The sequence below is a fragment of the Diceros bicornis genome, chromosome 8 (assembly GCF_020826845.1).
Source record: "Diceros bicornis minor isolate mBicDic1 chromosome 8, mDicBic1.mat.cur, whole genome shotgun sequence".
NCBI classification, from domain to species: Eukaryota; Metazoa; Chordata; class Mammalia; order Perissodactyla; family Rhinocerotidae; genus Diceros; species Diceros bicornis.
Genome location: NC_080747.1, coordinates 1206215 through 1224572, shown reverse-complemented (window position 1 = coordinate 1224572; position 18358 = coordinate 1206215). Strand labels below are relative to the sequence as shown.

The 18358-nt window shown below is 50.3% G+C and overlaps 1 protein-coding gene across 3 annotated transcripts in view; it reads left to right on the top strand.

Annotated features, from left to right (window-relative positions):
- Window positions 1-18358, top strand: part of LETM1 (leucine zipper and EF-hand containing transmembrane protein 1) — a 39839-nt gene that overhangs the window by 9248 nt on the left and 12233 nt on the right. For all 3 annotated transcript variants that reach the window (XM_058546543.1, XM_058546541.1, XM_058546544.1), the window contains exons 3-7: window positions 3704-4154; window positions 8313-8456; window positions 9129-9266; window positions 9984-10187; window positions 16769-16888. In XM_058546543.1, the coding sequence (XP_058402526.1) occupies window positions 3704-4154; window positions 8313-8456; window positions 9129-9266; window positions 9984-10187; window positions 16769-16888 (1057 nt within the window). The remainder of the gene's footprint in view (window positions 1-3703; window positions 4155-8312; window positions 8457-9128; window positions 9267-9983; window positions 10188-16768; window positions 16889-18358) is intronic.

Here is an 18358-nt window from a genome sequence, read left to right as displayed (position 1 = left end):
TGGCCCCTGGGGGTGCTCCGGGCACGTGGCACGCTGGGTATCATGTGGCCTGAAGGGCTCCAATAGGTGTTGAGGTGTTGTGGGCAGTGGTCTCCAGTTCCCCAGCTGAGGGGCACATGTCCTGCAGGCAGGCATGGTTTCACCTCTTGTCTCTGGGCAGAGAGGTGTCTTGCGCTTCTGGAATCATGCCCCTTGGTGGTGGTGCCTCTTGCTCCATTGTCCGTCCATCTGTCCTTCCCTTTCTTGTTGCTGGGGTCACTTTGCCCCTGCTAGCATTGTGTCCCTAGAGAACTGAGGGTGGCACGTTGAGGGTTGCATCCTCCCTGACCCAGCCTCAAGCCATTGTCTTGGCAAGTTGTCCGCTTGGGAAGGGGACATGTTACCATGAGTTCAGTGGCCCACAGGCATTGTGCCTGTGGCATTTTCCCAGCCGTTTGCAAGAGTGAAGCAGTGCTGTGGTGGACAGCGGGTCTGGGTCTCTGCACCCAGCTCCCAGTGCCTGCTGTCCAGTGGTTGTGCAGCTGATGCCAGCACAGGAAATGCTCTGAACCCGTGAACGCTGTTCCTCTGCCAGGCACTACTTAGCTTTTCTCTTCTTGAAGGTGACGGCAAATGTCCAGGTTGAAATGGACATAGGAGTCAGCATCTTAAAGTAAAACAAGCGACTTGAACAGAAATCTTGAGCTTTTCTTTTTTTTTTAAATTTTATTTATTTATTTCTTTTTCCCCAAAGCCCCAGTAGATAGTTGTATGTCATAGTTTCACATCCTTCTAGTTGCTGTATGTGGGACGCGCCTTCAGCATGGCCGGAGAAGCGGTGCGTTGGTGCGCGCCCGGGATCCGAACCCGGGCCGCCAGCAGCGGAGCACACGCACTTAACCGCTAAGCCACGGGGCCGGCCTTCTCGAGCTTTTCAACAGGAACGAACGAAGCTTTCCTCTGGGGACCATGTGTTTCTGTTATTATGTTGCTTTTACCCAGAGAGTTTTTCCCCCCACTTTGAAGATGATTTATCAAAAAAAAAAAAGGAAGGCCAAGAAACAGCAGGAGAAGCTCGGTGACTGGATGGTGGGAAGCTGGGCCCAGTGGCCCCATGCAGGTGAGCCAACTGGGCACTTGTCAGGAGCAGTGCCAACGCTGTGGGCTCTGGCAGGTTGGAGCAGAGCACGATTGGCCTTCTCAATGACGGGGTCTGTCCCAGATGCCCTCAGGAAGACAGCAGTGCCCAGATTAGTTTTGTTGGAAATTTTTTGAATAATAAATTATGCAATTTTATGCCTTTTGAAAATAGCTAAACCTTTCTGGCTAGATGGTTAGTAATAATACTCTCTCTAGTGTGCTTGAAGACAGCCAGATCTCGGGGCCTCACAGGCCTTTACCGGGTGTGCCATGTGCTTTCCACTTGGTCTGTTTTCACGTGTCTCTGCCTTTGCCTGTTGGCTGCCCCTTGTGACTGCTGACATTATGCCTTCTCGTGGAAGCCACTTGCTTCTTGCGAATTGAGGGTTGGGAAATTGGATAATTAAGCTTGATGAAGATGGGAGGTAAGGTTTATTTCTGGGTGGGCACTGTCATCACCTTCATTGAGAGGTGAGGCTAAGGCACAGAAGGCATGGGCTGTGGTCAGAGTCTTGCAGCTGCAAGTGGCCGAGGGGCAATCTGAGCCAGTGTCTCTACCGTGCTCTGTGCAGCCTGTCCCTTGTCCACTGTGACTCAGGACAGGGCAGGTTCAAGGGACCACCCCCTGTCCTGGCTCAGGTGTTGACTGTGGGGCTGAGGAGCTCGTGGGACAAGATTGATCCTGCTCTTTGAAGGCAGGATCAGAGGCTTGGCACAGAAGAGAAGTCAGCCGGGGGTCGGTTGGCGTGGGGCTGGTGGTGTCCTGTGCTAGCTGCACCCGTCCATTATAGGCTGCGAGCCGAGACGGGCGTGTTCCTGCTTGTCCTTCAGTTTTCCCCACTTGTAAAAGAAGCAGCAAAATCAGACATTTCCCAGCTTTCTTCCAGCCTTGACTGGTGGCTTCTCAGCTGCTTTGATAGGACAGTTGTAATAGCTGCCACTGCTGTGGTGGGTGTTGCTGTGCGCCGGACACCGTTCTGGGTACGTCGTGTATATTAGCACACACGTTTACCACAGCCATCCCCGAAGAACGAGAGGTTAAGGTACTTGCCCAAGGTCACACAGCAATAAGTAGTGGAGCTGGAATTTGAACTTGGACAATCTGCTCCAGAGCTCAAGTCCTCACTGCTGGTGTCAAGCCAGGTACAGAGAGATGATTGGACAGGTGTGAAGAAGCTGGGGTGTGTTGGTTATAAATGGCGTGCCTCTAAAATAAGTTGGACCCTGTGGCCACCCAGAGGTAGATTTGTGCATGAGCAGGGGAGAGGTTTCTAATGAGACAGGTGAGATAAGTAGAAAATTGTGAAACTAAAAGGGACTTGTATGGGTAAATTGTTCCATTATTGAACTGTAAGTGGCATTACATTGCCATGCTGCAGTTGGAAGAGTGTTTCTTCTTCACGCACAAACCCTGGGCTATGCCAGGCTCCTGCTGGCACTAAGAGCTTAGGAGCCCCAGCCCATGCTCCAGAAACTCAGACTGCAGTGGCCCTCCTCGTGTGGCCATTTTGCGAGTGGACACTGAATGGGCAGCTGGGTGGGGCCCAGAAGAGTAGACTGGCCTGCTCTGGTTGCCGGGGGTCCAGGCAGCCCTGTAGACTTCATACAGTGTGGACAGAGAAGGCTCTGAGGTTCTCATTGACAGAGCCCCTGCAGCTTCTTGCTGTGGTTTGGAGGCAGCTCACGCCGGCTTCCTGCTAGGCCTCGTGGAGCCTGGGGTCTAGTGGGAGATGGAGCGTGTGCAGTGGATTTGAGAGTGGCATGCACTAGGAGGACAACGCTGCAGGTCAGGGGGCCTGAGGGAGCCTGGGGCGGAGCCGCTGCCTGCAGGGCGTCCAGGCAGAGCATGGCTGCCAAGGGCCTGCCAGTGTGCCAGGGCGAGGAGGCCAGTGCTGGATCAGAGTGAGCAGCAAGGTAGAAGAGAGAAAGGAAATGGGCTTTGGGCTTTATTTGTCAAGTTTTTGCATTTGCACAAATGCCTTTTGTCAGCTGGTACGTGGGTCTAGGTCACCCTTGCTGATTTTCAGGCCTTACTCAAGAACCACAGGTCTTTGTAGAAAGTCAGCTGTTAGAGGGAGAGACCCTCCAAACTCCACACTGCACCCCCCAAATTCCCAAAGCAGCACCACACACCTCCTCCTCTTTGGGAGCTGGCCTGTGAGACCCGCCCAGAGGTTGAATCTGTCTAGTCCAGGGGTCAGGCTTTTGCTGTTTGTGTTTGTGTCCAACCTGCCCCTTGAGCCCCTGCTCCCCCTCCCCGGGCTGCTGGGTGTCCTGGCACCCTCCATCAAGGCTCTGGGGACTGGCCATCCTGTGCTGCTCTTGAACGTGGGGCAGCTCTCACTGGTCTCTCACACAAGCCCTTTCCGAGCAACTCCTTCCCCTCCAGCTCTGGAGGGGAAGGGCTCCCCCAGATGTGTTTTTCTGGCATCAGGAAGCAGTAGGAGTCTGTTTTATATGCTGGGGAAATTGGGTATTTGGTTATGATACGGCTGTGGTCTGGGTCACTCTTGGTATTTGGTGCTGGGAGGTCATAGAAAGTGGCTGGCCCCTCATCACTGTTTCTCTTTTTCTTTTTTTCAAGGAATGTTCCCTTTGGCTGCTGCGCTTCCGTCCACCCTGTGTACCTTTCCTTCAGAGGCGATCCCTTCAGCTGTTGGACTCGGAGGCCTGAGCGCATGTGCACAGTGACCCGAGCACAGTGGGCCCCTGCCTCGGCGGGTCTGGTTCTCACGGGACCACAGTTCCTTCCTTTGCGCTGCTGGCACTCGTCGCCCCCACTGAGTGAGGACTCCGTGGTGGAAAAGTCCCTCAAGTCCTTAAAGGGCAAGAACAAGAAGCTAGAGGAGGGAGGCCCTGTGTACAGCCCCCCGACGGAGGTGGCTGTGAAGAAGTCCCTGGGGCAGAGGGTCCTGGACGAGCTGAAGCACTACTACCACGGCTTCCGCCTGCTCTGGATCGACACCAAGATCGCCGCGCGCATGCTCTGGCGGATCCTCAACGGCCACAGCCTGAGCCGCCGCGAGCGCAGGCAGGTAATGGGCATGTGTGTGATCCTGGTCGGTCACCTTTTAGTTGCTTTAAAATACTTTTAGGGCTTTTTTCCTGCTGCTTTTGGTTTAAAAAAAATTGGAAAAACCCATGAAAAAGTGAACTTCCCCTATAATGCCACCACTGAAATGCAACACTGCTAACATTTTGATGTCTCTTCTGCCAGACGTTTTTAACACACACGTATTTGTTTTCTCTCCATGTTTTGAGGTTGTTCCGCTGTCTTGTGGCTTCTCCTTTTGCTGTTAAGAGGTCTGTGTCTGCTCAATTGTATTTCTTTTGCAGGTGAACTGTCTTTTCCATCTCATCGCTTTCTGATCTCTGTCTTTAGGGCTGTGCACTTCCCTTCTGTGTGAGTTTGTTTTTATTTATTGTTTGGGATCTGAGCTCCTGATCCTGAGGTTTCATGCCTGTCATCAATTCCAGAACTTGCCCGCTTACCCCCTTTTGGGCCGTCAGAGCTTCTGGTAAGCGTTTGGTACACCAGCTCATTCTGTCATCCACAGCTCTTTTTTCTTTTTTAATTTTTATTTATTTATTTTTTTGGTGAGGAAGATTTTCCCTGAGCTAACATCTGTACCAGTCTTCCTCTATTTTGTATGTGGGTCGCCGCCACAGCATGGCTGCCGAGTGGTGTAGGTCTGCGCCCGGGATCCGAACCCGCAAACCCAAGCTGCTGAAGCGGAGCGCGCCGAACTTAACCACTACGCCATGGGCTGGCCCCTCACCCACAGCTCTTACAGAAAGATTCTTCTTTTTTTCCCAGGTGCTCAGACCGTCTGAGTCACTCTTATTCTGTCCATGAAATAACTGACGGTTAACAGTATAAACTTTTCTTTCTTCACTTTTTGTTTTTTTCTTTCTTGGTGAGTCCCCAGGGGACACGGGGCAGCTTCGAGCTCTCAGTGCCCTAAGACCCTCCCCACCACACAAGGAAAGATATAGAAATGTCCCTTCCCTCGAAGTTGACTACCAGAGGATTCCTTGGTGAGAAAACCAGCACTTAATTTTAACGCACCTTGGGAGTTAGCTGCTACGTGTGCGAGTGACTCCAGCTTCTGATTCTCCACTTGTTCTCAGGGATTTCATTCAGAACATAGGTTGTTTTTGTTTAACTGGTTGAAATTTTTCGAAGGGATGCTATTTTCGAAGGGAGCAGATTCATAATTTGAAAGAGGAGCAGTTGTATTAGAATTTCAGAATCATCCTTTTAGCATTTGTTGGACGTTGAATACAACACACCGTATAGGTTAGGTGATTACAAGTTACTGCTCAATGACCCAGATTCCCTTCTGCTCCTCCCCCATCCCATTCTGCTGTGAAAGTTATGTTTTTGCTACTTCGTTGAACACAATGAGACTTTAAGAAAAAGAAAAGAGTTGGGGTGGATGAAAGCCCCAGAGCGAGGTCCCAGTGTGGACACGGGATTGGCAGTGGTGGCACATCCCTGTTGCCAGCATTAAGAAGGCAGTTTCTGGAGCTGTGCTGTTTTTTTTCCTTGGTTTAAGGCCTTATAGGTAATTTGAATATAAACAAAATATTAACAGTCCTGATAATTATAGGAAAATGACTCTTAAAATTATGATATTTATAAAGGCAAAGAAAAACCCCATAAGAAATTATACAATAAGTAAATAAAATTTGGGGGCCGGCCCCGTGGCTTAGCAGTTAAGTGTGCGCGCTCCGCTACTGGCGGCCCAGGTTCGGATCCCGGGCGCACACCGTTGCACCGCTTCTCCGGCCATGCTAAGGCGGCGTCCCACATACAACAACTAGAAGGATGTGCAACTGTGATATACAACTATCTACTGGGGCTTTGCGGAGAAAAAGGGAAAAGAAGGAGGAGGATTGGCAATAGATGTTAACTCAGGGCCGGTCTTCCTCAGTAAAAAGAGGAGGATTAGCATGGATGTTAGCTCAGGGCTGATCTTCCTCACAAAAAAAAAAAAAAAAGAATAAAATTTGTATAAGTATTGTTTAAGTGGAAGATCATTTGAAATGTGAATTTAAGTTTATGTAACTGTTGAATGCTTGCTAATCACGTTAAATAGAGAATGACAAAAATGTCTGAGGATTGCTGTGGAATAGAGGCATTTGGGAAGTAGTTTTGTATTCTGACTCTGGACCCCGTGGACCTGCAGTATTCGGTGGAAGGGATGTTTCTGTCGCTACATGCTCACTCATGATAAGGAGACAAGGCTTACCTGCAGAAATGCTTTAAAGTGACAGTGTAAAGGTAATAGCAAACAGGATCACATGGTAAAAATCATCCAGAATCATCAATTATTACACTTAGACTGGGTGAATGTTATGGTATGTAAATTAAACCTCAACAGAACTGCTAAAAAAAAAAAAAATTAATGGAGAAGTGTCAAAAAACACAGGCAACAACTTGAAGGGTCTTTCCATGGCCAAATCTGAGACCATTTGAGCATAAAAATAAAAACTAATGAATTGTAAACAAATGAAAAGTATAGGAATCTGTGCGTTGATTTTGATAACGCATAGAAAAATGAATGTGCCAGAAAGCCACATTGGTAAATGCGGAGATAGGCTCAAGTTAGGAAATCACTACTTTGTGACCATCAGAGTAGTGATCAGAGACGGTTTGGGAAGAACTGTCGATGGGTGCTGTCTAGGGAAGAAGGTGGGTCTTTTTTTTTTTTTTTTGTGAGGAGATCAGCCCTGTGCTAACATCCGCCAATCCTCCTCTTTTTTTGCTGAGGAAGACGGCCCTGGGCTAACATCTGTGCCCATCTTCCTCCATTTTATATGGGACGCCGCCACAGCATGGCTTGCCAAGCAGTGCGTCAGTGCGTGCCCGGGATCTGAACCAGCGAACCCCGGGCCGCCGCAGCGGAGCGCGCGCACTTAACCGCTTGCGCCACCGGGCCGGCCCCAGAAGGTGGGTCTTTGCACAGTCTCTGAGTGTCTCCTCACAGATTGCTTGTGCTTTGCAAGTGGAGAAACAAGCTCTGCAGTGGAGAGGCCGCCCTGACCAGGGCGATAGAACACTATCAAGGGGCCGATGATTCCTGGGCAGCTGTTACTTGAGAAGCGGCACTCCAGCAGGAACCCAGTCGTGGATAGACGTCAGATAAGCCCAGAACGAGGCCATTTCTAGAAATGATGTCCCTCTTCAAAGACCATCTAATGAATTATAGTGGAAATACAGGTGATGACCTGGAGAAAAGCGTAGTCTTGGTTCCTAGGAGCTAGGCAGTTCTGAGTGGAAGTAGTAGTGTGCTAGGGAGTAATTGATTGAAGAGAAAGCTGAGCTGCCTGGGGTCTCAGCAGCGATTGTTCACTGTTCAGGGATTTGTGATTATTTCAAGTTGTGCATTTCTTTAATGGCATCAGCAGTAGTTTATTCATATCAATGAAGCACTTAGATTTTTTTCTAATCATTGCTGTGTGGGCCGGCCCCGTGGCTTAGTGGTTAAGTGCACGTGCTCCGCTGCTGGCAGCCCAGGTTCGGATCCCGGGCGCGCACCGACGCACTGCTTCTCCGGCCATGCTGAGGCCGGGTCCTACATACAGCAACTAGAAGGATGTGCAGCTATGACATACAACTATCTACTGGGGCTTTGTGGGGAAAAAATAAATAAATAATAAAATTAATCATTGCTGTTTGGTAGAGTCTTAAATCTAACCATCTCAGGAAACAGGGGAAATGCACAGCCAACACTCCCCTTTCTGCAGAGCGTTTGGGGTTGGGTGGTGTGGCCACAGCCTTCTCTGGTGGCCCTCACTGCCGCCAACAATGACCAGTCCTCAACCTATCACTCTTGTCCAGCTGGCCTCCAAGCCCAGTGGGCAGCACCGTGTCTGTCTCAAGCTATTTCCGCAGAGCAGGCCCCGCTGTGGGCACCTGGTACATGCTTCTGGGGGGCAATTGCTGGCAGCATCCAGTGATGGGTGCAGTTCCACGCAGTGTTAGCATCTATCCAGCTTTTCTCAAGACCGTTGACACGTGGTTTGGACACTCCAGAAAGAAATGGCCTTTGGGAGTTGCCTGCTAAGCTGTTTGGAACTTAGAACTCTTGTTGATCCCTGTGAGGCATTGCCTGTTGTTGCGCCTCTGAATGATTATATAGGAAATCATCACGCCTCACCCTTTGACCCGTGCCGCCTCTTTCCAGTTTCTTCGGATTTGCGCCGACCTCTTCCGCCTGGTCCCCTTCTTGGTGTTTGTGGTGGTGCCATTCATGGAGTTCCTGCTTCCTGTGGCTGTGAAGCTCTTCCCCAACATGTTGCCGTCCACGTTCGAGACCCAGTCCATCAAGGTGATGGGGCATCAGGGGCAGTGAGCTCATTTCAGAGCAAATGTGAAAGTAGTTATGATGGCTGCATTGTTTGTGATTGACGTTTCAGATGTTTTTGAGTTTCATGTTTTCTTCATAATTCAGTCATGCTGTGCTATGATTATTTAAGAGATACTGGGTTTTAAGGTTTGTTTCTCTTTAAATGTGTTTTAAAATATGGTTTCTCTAGACCATTGTTCTTCAAGCCACAGGTTGAGACCCATTCGTGGGGTAAGATCCATCTAGAGCAGAGTCAGCCGACCACAGCCCACAGGCCATGCTGGCCCCCACCCATTTTGGGCAGTGAGGTCTTTTGGGGCCACATGTGCCCAGTCATATATGTATTGTCTGGCGGCTTTTGCACTGCCCTAGTGGAGCTTTGCTGGCTGGCCCTTTCTGGAAAAAGTTTGCTGGTCTCTGCTCTAGGGGGCCACACAGATATTCTTTAAAACCATGAAACAGAAGAGAAAGTTTCAGAGTGCATCGCACCTGGGTGGGAGTGAGCGCTCTTCAGGAAACATCTGTGAGGGGTCCTAGGTTCCAGTGCTGAGGTTCTGGTGAAGGGAGTGGAAGCAGCTACTCTGACCAGTGGCATCCAGGGAAGTGGTGGGGGCCCGGGAGGAGGAGTACAGGACCCTCTCTTTGACCTCACAGGAGGAGAGGCTGAAGAAGGAGCTGCGGGTCAAGCTGGAGCTGGCCAAGTTTCTTCAGGACACCATCGAGGAGATGGCCTTGAAGAACAAGGCGGCCAAAGGGAACGTCACCAGAGACTTCGCTGTGTTTTTCCAGAAGGTGCTGTAACTCTCCATAGCTGCTTGTCCCGCAGTGCTGGGTAGAGCCTCAGGGCTGCCTTACCTCTTCTGGGGAGCACTCCTCATTGCCTTTCTTCCCTGTTTTACTGTACACGACAAGAGCAGAGCTCCCAGGCGGCTGTTGGCTGCTGCTGTAGGGTTTGACCAGGAGGCTCCCCTGTGCACAGTGAGGTGGAGCCTGCTGTCCTGAGAACTTGAACCTTGCTGACATTCACAGATGCTTGCCTATGTCTCCAGACTTCGCAGCAGCCCTGGGGGAGGTAGAGTTTGGCAGATCAGGAACCTAAGACTCCAAAGTTGTGACAAGTTCGTGGGCTGGGCTGGGGGGAGGAGGAGACAGACTCTGAGGCTGCTCCATAGCTACAGCATCAAGAGGCCCATGGCCTCTTTCCAGTCAGCAGCCTTGGCTCTGCTGGTGCAGGCAGGAAAGGTCCAGGGGCCGATGCTGCATGCTGCATGGAAGCATTGCTCACAGGGAGCCCAGTGCAGGCAGAGCTCAGTGGTTTGAGTCTTTGAGAGGCAACTCCTCAGTAGGAGCATGGTGAGAAGGTAGATTTGAGGGAGGAGTGGATGGTCCAGGGCACTTCCATCCAGTTCTCCTTTGTTTCCTCACTTGAGGCATGTGGCCCAAGGCCAGGGGAGGTGCTGGGGACTACACACCCCACCTGGTGGGTAACCCTTACGATTGCTCCCACAGATCCGAGAGACGGGTGAGAGACCCAGCAACGAGGAAATCATGCGTTTTTCCAAGTTATTTGAGGATGAGCTGACCCTGGATAACCTCACGCGGCCGCAGCTGGTGGCGCTGTGTAAGCTGCTGGAGCTCCAGTCCATCGGCACCAACAACTTCCTGCGTTTCCAGCTCACCATGAGGCTGCGGTCCATCAAGGCTGACGACAGGGTGAGTGCCTCACAGACGTGGCTCTGCTTCCCTGGGTTTTCACCTTTGGTTTCTGGTTACAAAAGCAAGCGTCCTTATTGTGGAAACTCTGGGCCATGCTAAACAATAGAAGAAGGAACAATCACCGCTGGCCCTGTCGTTCCCAGATCGTGGTTGTCGACCGTTTGTGCCTCTCTGCCCACCCTGTGCTCTGTGTGCGCACACTGAATGTGTGTGTTAGGGGGAGAGCGGTCTGCTGGAATAAAGGTTGGAATCACATAGCCAATACTATTTTTCACCTGGCCTGACATTTGGAGATCTTCCCATGGCACTAAGGATTCATTGAAAAGATGAATTTTAATGACTGCCTAATGTTTGTTATATGAATGCATCATCATTTATTAACTGTTACTTTAGCCGGTCTTTTGCCACCCTAAACAAAACTGTAATAAATATCTTTTAACATGGATTTTTGCCCCAGATCTTTGATAATTTTCAAAAAAATAGTGACTTGGGGCTCCTGAGTAAAAGGGCAGGAAGTCACAAGCAAGCCCTGGCCCACGATCAGAGTGCTCCCGGCTCCGCTGACCCCATGTTCTCCCACTCGGCCTACCCACAGCCGAGCGGCTGCACCATGTGGACCCCGAGTGGGCTTCTCTCAAGAAGAATTCCTGAAACGCCCTCTTTTTCGCTAGTATTACTTCTTGCCTTAAAATCTACTCTGTCTGGTGTTCCGATAGCTATACCAGCTTTCTTTTGGGTTGATCTTCTTCTTTTTACTTTCAAGCTTCCTGAGACCTTATATTTGCAATGTGTTTGTTGTTTTCATCTGGTCTGAGAACCTCTGTCTTTTAATTGAGGTATTTAGTTTTACTCTTTTTCTATTTGTCCCACCTGTTTTATGTTCTACTTAATTTCTTGCCGTCTTTTGGATTAAGTACTTTTAATTATTCCATCCCCCCTCCATTAGCTTGTTACTTATTATTTTAGCCTTTTCCTTAAAGTTTACAACAGGCTGCCTTGATACTTCAGTCTAGTGGAATAAGTGCTTTTCCTGCCCACAGCAGTGCTGGCGCCTGGAGACGCCCTTCTGCGCTCTCAAGCGGGAGCTGACTCCTGTGCGCCACAGGTCTACCCTCCCTTTGACTTCCCTCCTCCCTGCACATCCATCCAAACCATTTCCTCTACTTACAGACTTCCCTGGAACTCTTCTGTGCTGTGGGTCTGCCGTGAGGAATTCTCCCAGTGTCTGCCTGTGTGAATGTGTCTTTATTTCCCTTTATTTTGCAGGGTATTTTTGGCTGAGTGTAGAACTTAAGCCTTGCAGTTCTTTTCTTTCTGCACTTTAAAGATGCCACTGAGTTGGATGGCAGCTGGCAGGCCTGTTATTCTTCCTTTGAGGGTGTCTGTGTTTTCTCTGGCAGAGTCCAAGATTTTCGTTGTATTTGGACTTCAGCAGTTTTATAGTAATGGGCCTAGGTGTGTCTGTGTTTGTGGTAACCCTGTTTACTGATCGTAGTGCTTCCAACATCATTGAACCCTGCTCCCCGCCCCGTTCTCCCCCTCCTTGGAGACAGCATTCACGTCCCCCTTAGCCTTGTCTCCAGGTCTCGCACAGCACACGTGCTCTTTTCTGTGCTTCCTGGCTTCCTGTACGTTCAGTTGAGTAATCCTCTCTTTGGGGCTGGCCCCGTGGCTTAGCGGTTAAATGCGCGCGCTCCGCTACTGGCGGTCCGGGTTCGGATCCCGGGCGCGCACCGACGCACCACTTCCCTGACCATGCTGAGGCTATGTCCCACATACAACAACTAGAAGGATGTGCAACTATGACATACAACTATCTACTGGGGCTTTGGGGAAAAAAAAGGAGGAGGATTGGCAATAGATGTTAGCTCAGAGCCGGTCTTCCTCAGCAAAAAGAAGAGGATTAGCACGGATGTTAGCTCAGGGCTGATCTTCCTCACACACACAAAAAAGCAAAGTAATCCTCTCTTCTTCTTGAACCCATCTTCTGAGTTCTTCATTTCAATCCTAGAAACTCTGTTTTGGGGTTTTTTCCCTAAAGATTTTAGTTCTCAGGTAAAGCTGTCCATCTTGTCCTCTCTCTTCTTGAACGTGCTAATCATGGTTCATGTCTGATTATTTCAGTAACAGCGTGACCTGTAGGGCTTTTTTTTGTTTTCTTTCTTGGTTTTGTTTGTAGTATTTAGTTTTTCTCAAATGCAGACAGGGCCTATGGAAAATTGTGGAGGTTCTGGGTGGTGCCACCCTCTAGGAGGGGCCCGCCCAAGTCTGCTCTGCTATAGAGGGGCTGATTGCCCCCAGGATCACTAACCACAAATTGGGGTGGAGCCTGCTGTTTCTGCTTTGCTCCCCCCCAGGGTGTGGTCTGCAGTTTTGCTAGGCCCCTTCCTCATAGTGATACCTCCACACCATAGCCCGGGAGGGCCATGCCCTGCTTCTCGGAGGCTTTCTGCCCAGCTCCTCACCTCTGCCCTGCTCAGCTGGAGATCCAGACGCCAGTGTTGCTTCCTGCACTTCCTTCTCCCTGGAGCTCTAGCCCTCGAGGCTTTTCCAAGCAGCCCCTTGCCTCTAGCTGTTATCTTCTTAGGCTGTCGAGATGTCTTTGCCTCTTAGCAGTAGCCTTTGTCCTGGGCTCTCAGCCTGCCCCAAGAGTTGGCAAATGCCACCGGGTCCCCAGTGTCTCACAGATGGACGGCTCACAGCTCGTGGTTGTCTGGCCGTTCCCGGTCTACAGAATCTGGCCGTCCCCAAGGCTTGCTTGTCTTAGCTTTCTGATGCAGCCAAACGTGTGTTTGTGTGTGTTTTGTCTTGTTGTATCTGGCTTTTCCATTTCTTCTCAGCAGGGCAGTGGTCTGATGAAAAAGACTCCCCTTCGTAGCTAGCAGTAGCAGATCATCACTGTGTTTTTGTAAAGATGGAAAGAAACCTCTCTCCAGCGTGTGCTCGTGGGAGGGTGTTCAGGACATCCACTCTGCCAGAAAGTGAGGGGCTGACATGGGCAGTCCTCAACAGGCTGCCTCGTTGGGGGAGAGCCTGCGGTGTGGCTGCCCTCGCTCTCAGCTGCCCCCCCTCGGGAGAGGCAGCTCGAGGGCAGGTGGCCTGGGGTTGAGTCCTGGCCACTCACTTGCTTTGTGACCTTGGACAAGTCATCTTACTGCTCAGTGCCTCAGATTCCTATGAAATGGGATAGCCCCCAGACCTCCGCTGTCAAGAAGGTGGAATGGGTGTACTTTCTCCTGGACATTAAGTAAAAACCAACATAAGAAGACTCTGAAAAGTGGGGAGAAGACCCTGGGACCCCAGGAACGACACAGTGGGTCTTCTTTGTGCCTCATAGATCCCAGCTTTGGGGCTGAAGAAGCTGGCAATCTAGGAAGGCCGCCAAGCACAACCTGTGAAGGCCCTGGTGAAAGCCTGCTCCCTCTGCCCGAAGGACAGGAAGGGTCCTCCTAGCAGGACGCAGACTTCACACAACCACCACTTACTCCAGCCAGACACCGCAGGAAACACTGGGCCCCGCTTACTGCGGTGACGGGTGGGGGCTGAGAACTCCACCCCCGCCAGGGTGCTGTCAGGGAAGGCCAAGTAATGAGCTGCCTTCCCCTGTTTTGTCAGTAGAGACCAGCAAGGCCTGGACCTCTACCCCCACCTGACAGTGCCAAGACTGGGGTCAACAGGGGCCAGGTAGGGCCAGTAATGAGGTTTCCCTACCCCTCCCAGCGAGGGAGACCTAGCAGGGAGCTGGAACTCCCACCTACCCCTCCCAGACCTCTTTCCCAGGGCTCAATGGAGGCTGAATAGGGAACCTGGCAGTAATGAAGCAGCACTCCACCTTTTCCAAAATGTACCCGGGATGTAGTTTATGGGTATGACTGGGTGATGGCATGGAGCACTCAGTGCTATTGAAGGAGCTTATCACTCACAATTCCTCTAGAAATGGGGGCACAGCACCCACTCAGGGCCACATGAGACCTCGACACTCCGGGGGACAGGAAGCAAGAGTGAGGGAGGGAGGAATCGGACTTGCCCTTTATTACTAGTGTGGCGGGTGTAGCCCGCTGGAGACGTTTTTGATTGGGCAGGAAGTGAAACATAAGAGGTTAGGGTTTGTGGTTGGAGGATTTGAAATATGATTTTCGCGCACCCATGAAAGTCAGGCCGCAGGGGAGATGTAAACAACTTTGGCCGTTAGTTGGGATCAATAGATGCCAGATCATCAATTACACAATCTATAACAGTTGGGCAGAACAGCACCCCCTACTCCCATGCCAGAGCGGTGTCAGAGGGAGCCAGCTAAGACAGAAGACTGAAATAAGATCCAGAGTCTCTTAACATAATACCCAAAACATCCAGGTTTCAATTGAAATCGCTCCTCATGCTAATAAGCAAAAGGTTCTTGAATGAAAAAAGGCAGCCAGTTGAGGTCAGCACTGAGACAGAGAGGTTAGGGAAAGCAGACAAAGATCTTAGAGCAGTGATTGCAAAAGTGCTTCAACAGGCAGTTACCAAGTGAGTCACATGAAAACAGAGTCTTAGCAAAGAGAAAAACATCAAGGAGAACCAAATAGAAATTTAGGGTGAAAAATACAATCCAGAATACAAAACTCAATGAGTGGGCTCTACAGCAGAATGGAGAGGACAAAAGACAGGATCAGTGAACTTTTAAGATAAAACAATAGAAATCGCCCATTTGAACAATGGAGAAAAAATAGTGACAAAAATAAGCAGAGCCCTGGGGACCAGTGGGATTACAGTGGAACAGCTCACGTACGTGTTGTGGGAGCTCTGGAAGGAGAGGAGTGAGGGCAGAGCTGGAGAAGGACTCGAAGACGTAATGGCCAAACAGGTCCCAGATTCGGTAAAAGACATAACTCTACAAATTTAAGAAACTGAGTGAACCTCAGACAGGATAAACACAAAGAAATCCATACCAAGACACAGCATAGTCAAACTAATGAACACTAAGGACAAAAATAATTTTGAAAGCAGTGAGAGAGAATGGCGTCTTAGCTACGGGGAAAACAACTCGAACGACAGAGGATTCTCATCAGAAGCCATGGAGGCCAGAAGGAAGTGGAACAATGTGTTTCATGTGCTGAATAAAAAGGACTGTCAACTCAGAATCCTGTGTCTAGTGAAAATATCCCACAGGAATGATGCAGAAATCAAGACATTCTCAGATGAAGGAAAACTAGGAGAATTTGTCACCAGCAGACCTGTCCTAAAAGAACTGAAAGGAGGTTCTCTAAACAGAAAGGAAATAAGAGAAGGAACTTTGGAACATCAGGAAGAAAGAAGATGGCAAAAAAACAGGAAAATCCAGTAGACTTTCTTTCTCCTCGTATGTCTTCTAAACTGACATTTTGACAGTTGAAACAGAAATGGGGGCGCTGTATGGTGTGGCTCTCCGTGTAAGCAGGAGTCGTTCAGATGAGCACACTGCAGGAGGGAGAGGATAAAGGGACATGTAGTGGTGAGGTTCCCACAGTTCACCTGGACAGGGACAGTGACGACGTGTGGGCTGTGTTGAGTTATTATGCACAGTTTTTTCATAATAACCAAAAACTGGAAACAACCCAGATGTCCTTCAGTGGGCGAATGGTTAAATCAAGACCTTCATACCCTGTGGTGCTACTTAGTAATAAAAAGGAATGAATTATTAATACACACAACAACCTGCATGGAACCCCAAAAAGTAAAGAGATAAAAGTAAAAGGAATCCCATACGTAGATACTGTATGATCCCATTCATATAACATGCTTCTAATGACAAAATTATAGAAACAAAAAACGAGTTGTGGTTGCCAGGGGTTCGGGAGGTGGTGGGTGTGTCTGTAGAAGGGCAACATGAGGTCTTTGTGGGAATGGAGACGTCTTCCACCTTGACTGGCTCAGTGTTGGCATCCTGGTCGGGATTTTGCCCTATAGTTTGGAAAATGTTACCATTGGGAGAAACCCAGAAACTCTGTCTTGGTTACAGCTGCCTGTCGATCTACAATGATGTCACGATAAAAAGCTTAATTAGGACATGGGATAATAGTACTGTCTACCTCTTGGGCCATCATGACGTTACATGGGGTCAGATGAGGTGGCAGGTGAGGACCCCGCCCAGCACGGGCAAGGTGCCACTGTGGTACTTGTTTCTTCTCCACACCCCTCGGCCCTTGTAGGGTCTCCTCAGTGTGCTCCGTGGCCTCTGTCTGTGGGATCCCTGTTTGCTTTTCCCACTTTGGTCACCGTGACGTCAGGCGGAGGAGGAGGGGAGGGTAGGGGGCCCTTGGCTGAGGCCAAGAGACATCCTTAGAGCATTAGCATTGCCCCCTGTGCTCCATCCTGCCTCTTCCATCCTCTGAGCATCGAGAATGCTTGGGTCAGTGGCAGGCCGAGGGGATGGGGAGAAGTGCAGGGACACAGGCAGCCAGGGTCTGCACCCTGAGCCCCTTCCCTTTGGTCACTGTGACCTCGGGTGGAGGGGGAGGGGGAGGAGAAGGGGAGGAGAGGGGAGGGGGAGCTTCGAGTACAGAGAGCGTCATCTGATCTTTCCAAATGTTAATTAATTAGTTGACTTGCTTTTACAGCTGATCGCTGAGGAAGGGGTAGACAGCCTGAACGTCAAGGAATTGCAGTCAGCGTGTCGAGCACGAGGCATGCGGGCCCTCGGTGTCACGGAAGACCGTCTGAGGGACCAGCTGAAGCAGGTGCGTGGTCTGAGGGTTTTCCCCTTCCATCAGACCAGCATAGGCTCTTTGTGAGTCAAGGGAGGCTCTCCCCAGACTCTGGGCGGCAGCCAGGCCTCGTGAGGCGCCACTGTGGCCTTCAGCTCCCCCCTGGCCGGGGGGCCTGGACATGGGGGTGTGATGACCTGGTTCTGTCGCATGCTTGTGCACCCAATGTTTGTGACTTCTGGGTATTGCTCTGATTTTTCTCACCTGCTCTTGGTTGATCTTAATGTCTTTACTGTTCCCTTCTCCGGGTCATCTGTGGACACATGAGCACTACGTTAACTTCCTTGAAATTTCAGTATGTCTCTTTGCCTGGAGGCCAGGGATGTTTGGGTAAATAGTATCCAGGCCAACCCGACCTCCAGAGCCCCTGCTATCAGCCTCTTGGGTTTTAGCCCACGCTCCCTTCTCCAGCAGCTCAGAGGGGACTCGGCAGAATCCAGCGGCCAGCTCTGCAACGCCACAGGCTGGCCCTGACAGCATCAGTTTGAGTAGATTAGACGTTGCATAGGCAACATTCACAGCGATTCAGCTTTCACATCAGAAGGTGTGAAGTGTGCAGATGCCAACTGGTCCCCCTCCCCACTCTGCCTGTGCTGCTGGTGCTCTCCAAGTGTAGACAACGATGTATCAGCACCCACTTCCCCTCTTTTGACACGAACGATGTTTATTACGCAGTTTGTTCTTGCCCTCTTCTTTTCTCTGACTGTGTCTTCACATGGTCCCTAGGAGATCCTTCTCTGTAGTGTGAATCGGCCCTGTGTCTGCCCAGCATGCTGGGCGTGCCTGGGCTGTTTCTAGCCTTCTTCCGGCACGTGCAGTGTGTGAGTGGGCTGTTGCAGCCAACACTGTGGGACTCGGGGGTTCTGGTGCAAGTGCTCACGTGTCTTCCTTCTCTTGTTGTCTAAGCTTCGCTCAGCCTCTGCTCCCTATTCGTAGAATTCCTTCTCGTCTTATCTTTTGTCCTGCGTCCAGTTTGTGTCCAAACATTGTCATGGTCTTTTGTCAGTTTGAACATTGTCTCTGTGTCACTAAAATAGCCTACAACAGTGACTTGCCCACAGTAGACATCAAGACCTTGAATGTTGAGTGAACTCACAAAAGCCACCTTTGGAGTTTTTGTGCCATTTTCAAGTGAAGAGCCCTGGTAACAGAATCTCGTCATCTCACTCAGTGTTTTCTGAGCTCCAGCAGCCTTGCTGCCAGGGTGCTAATTAGTGATCCTTTGGGCAGCTCAGCTGACTAAGGTGGGCATCAAGGCATAAAATGCAGCAATAATAGACCTTTAGAACTGGAGATGTCTTTTTCTTGGGAGAACCTGTTCCAGTGACTTAGTGGCTGCATCTACTCAAGTCCTGTTGTGGTTGTTGCCTCCAGTCTCCTCCTCCTCCCCCGTCCAACCAAACCAGAACAGAGAGGAAAGTTCCAGGGCCAGACGCCCTCAGC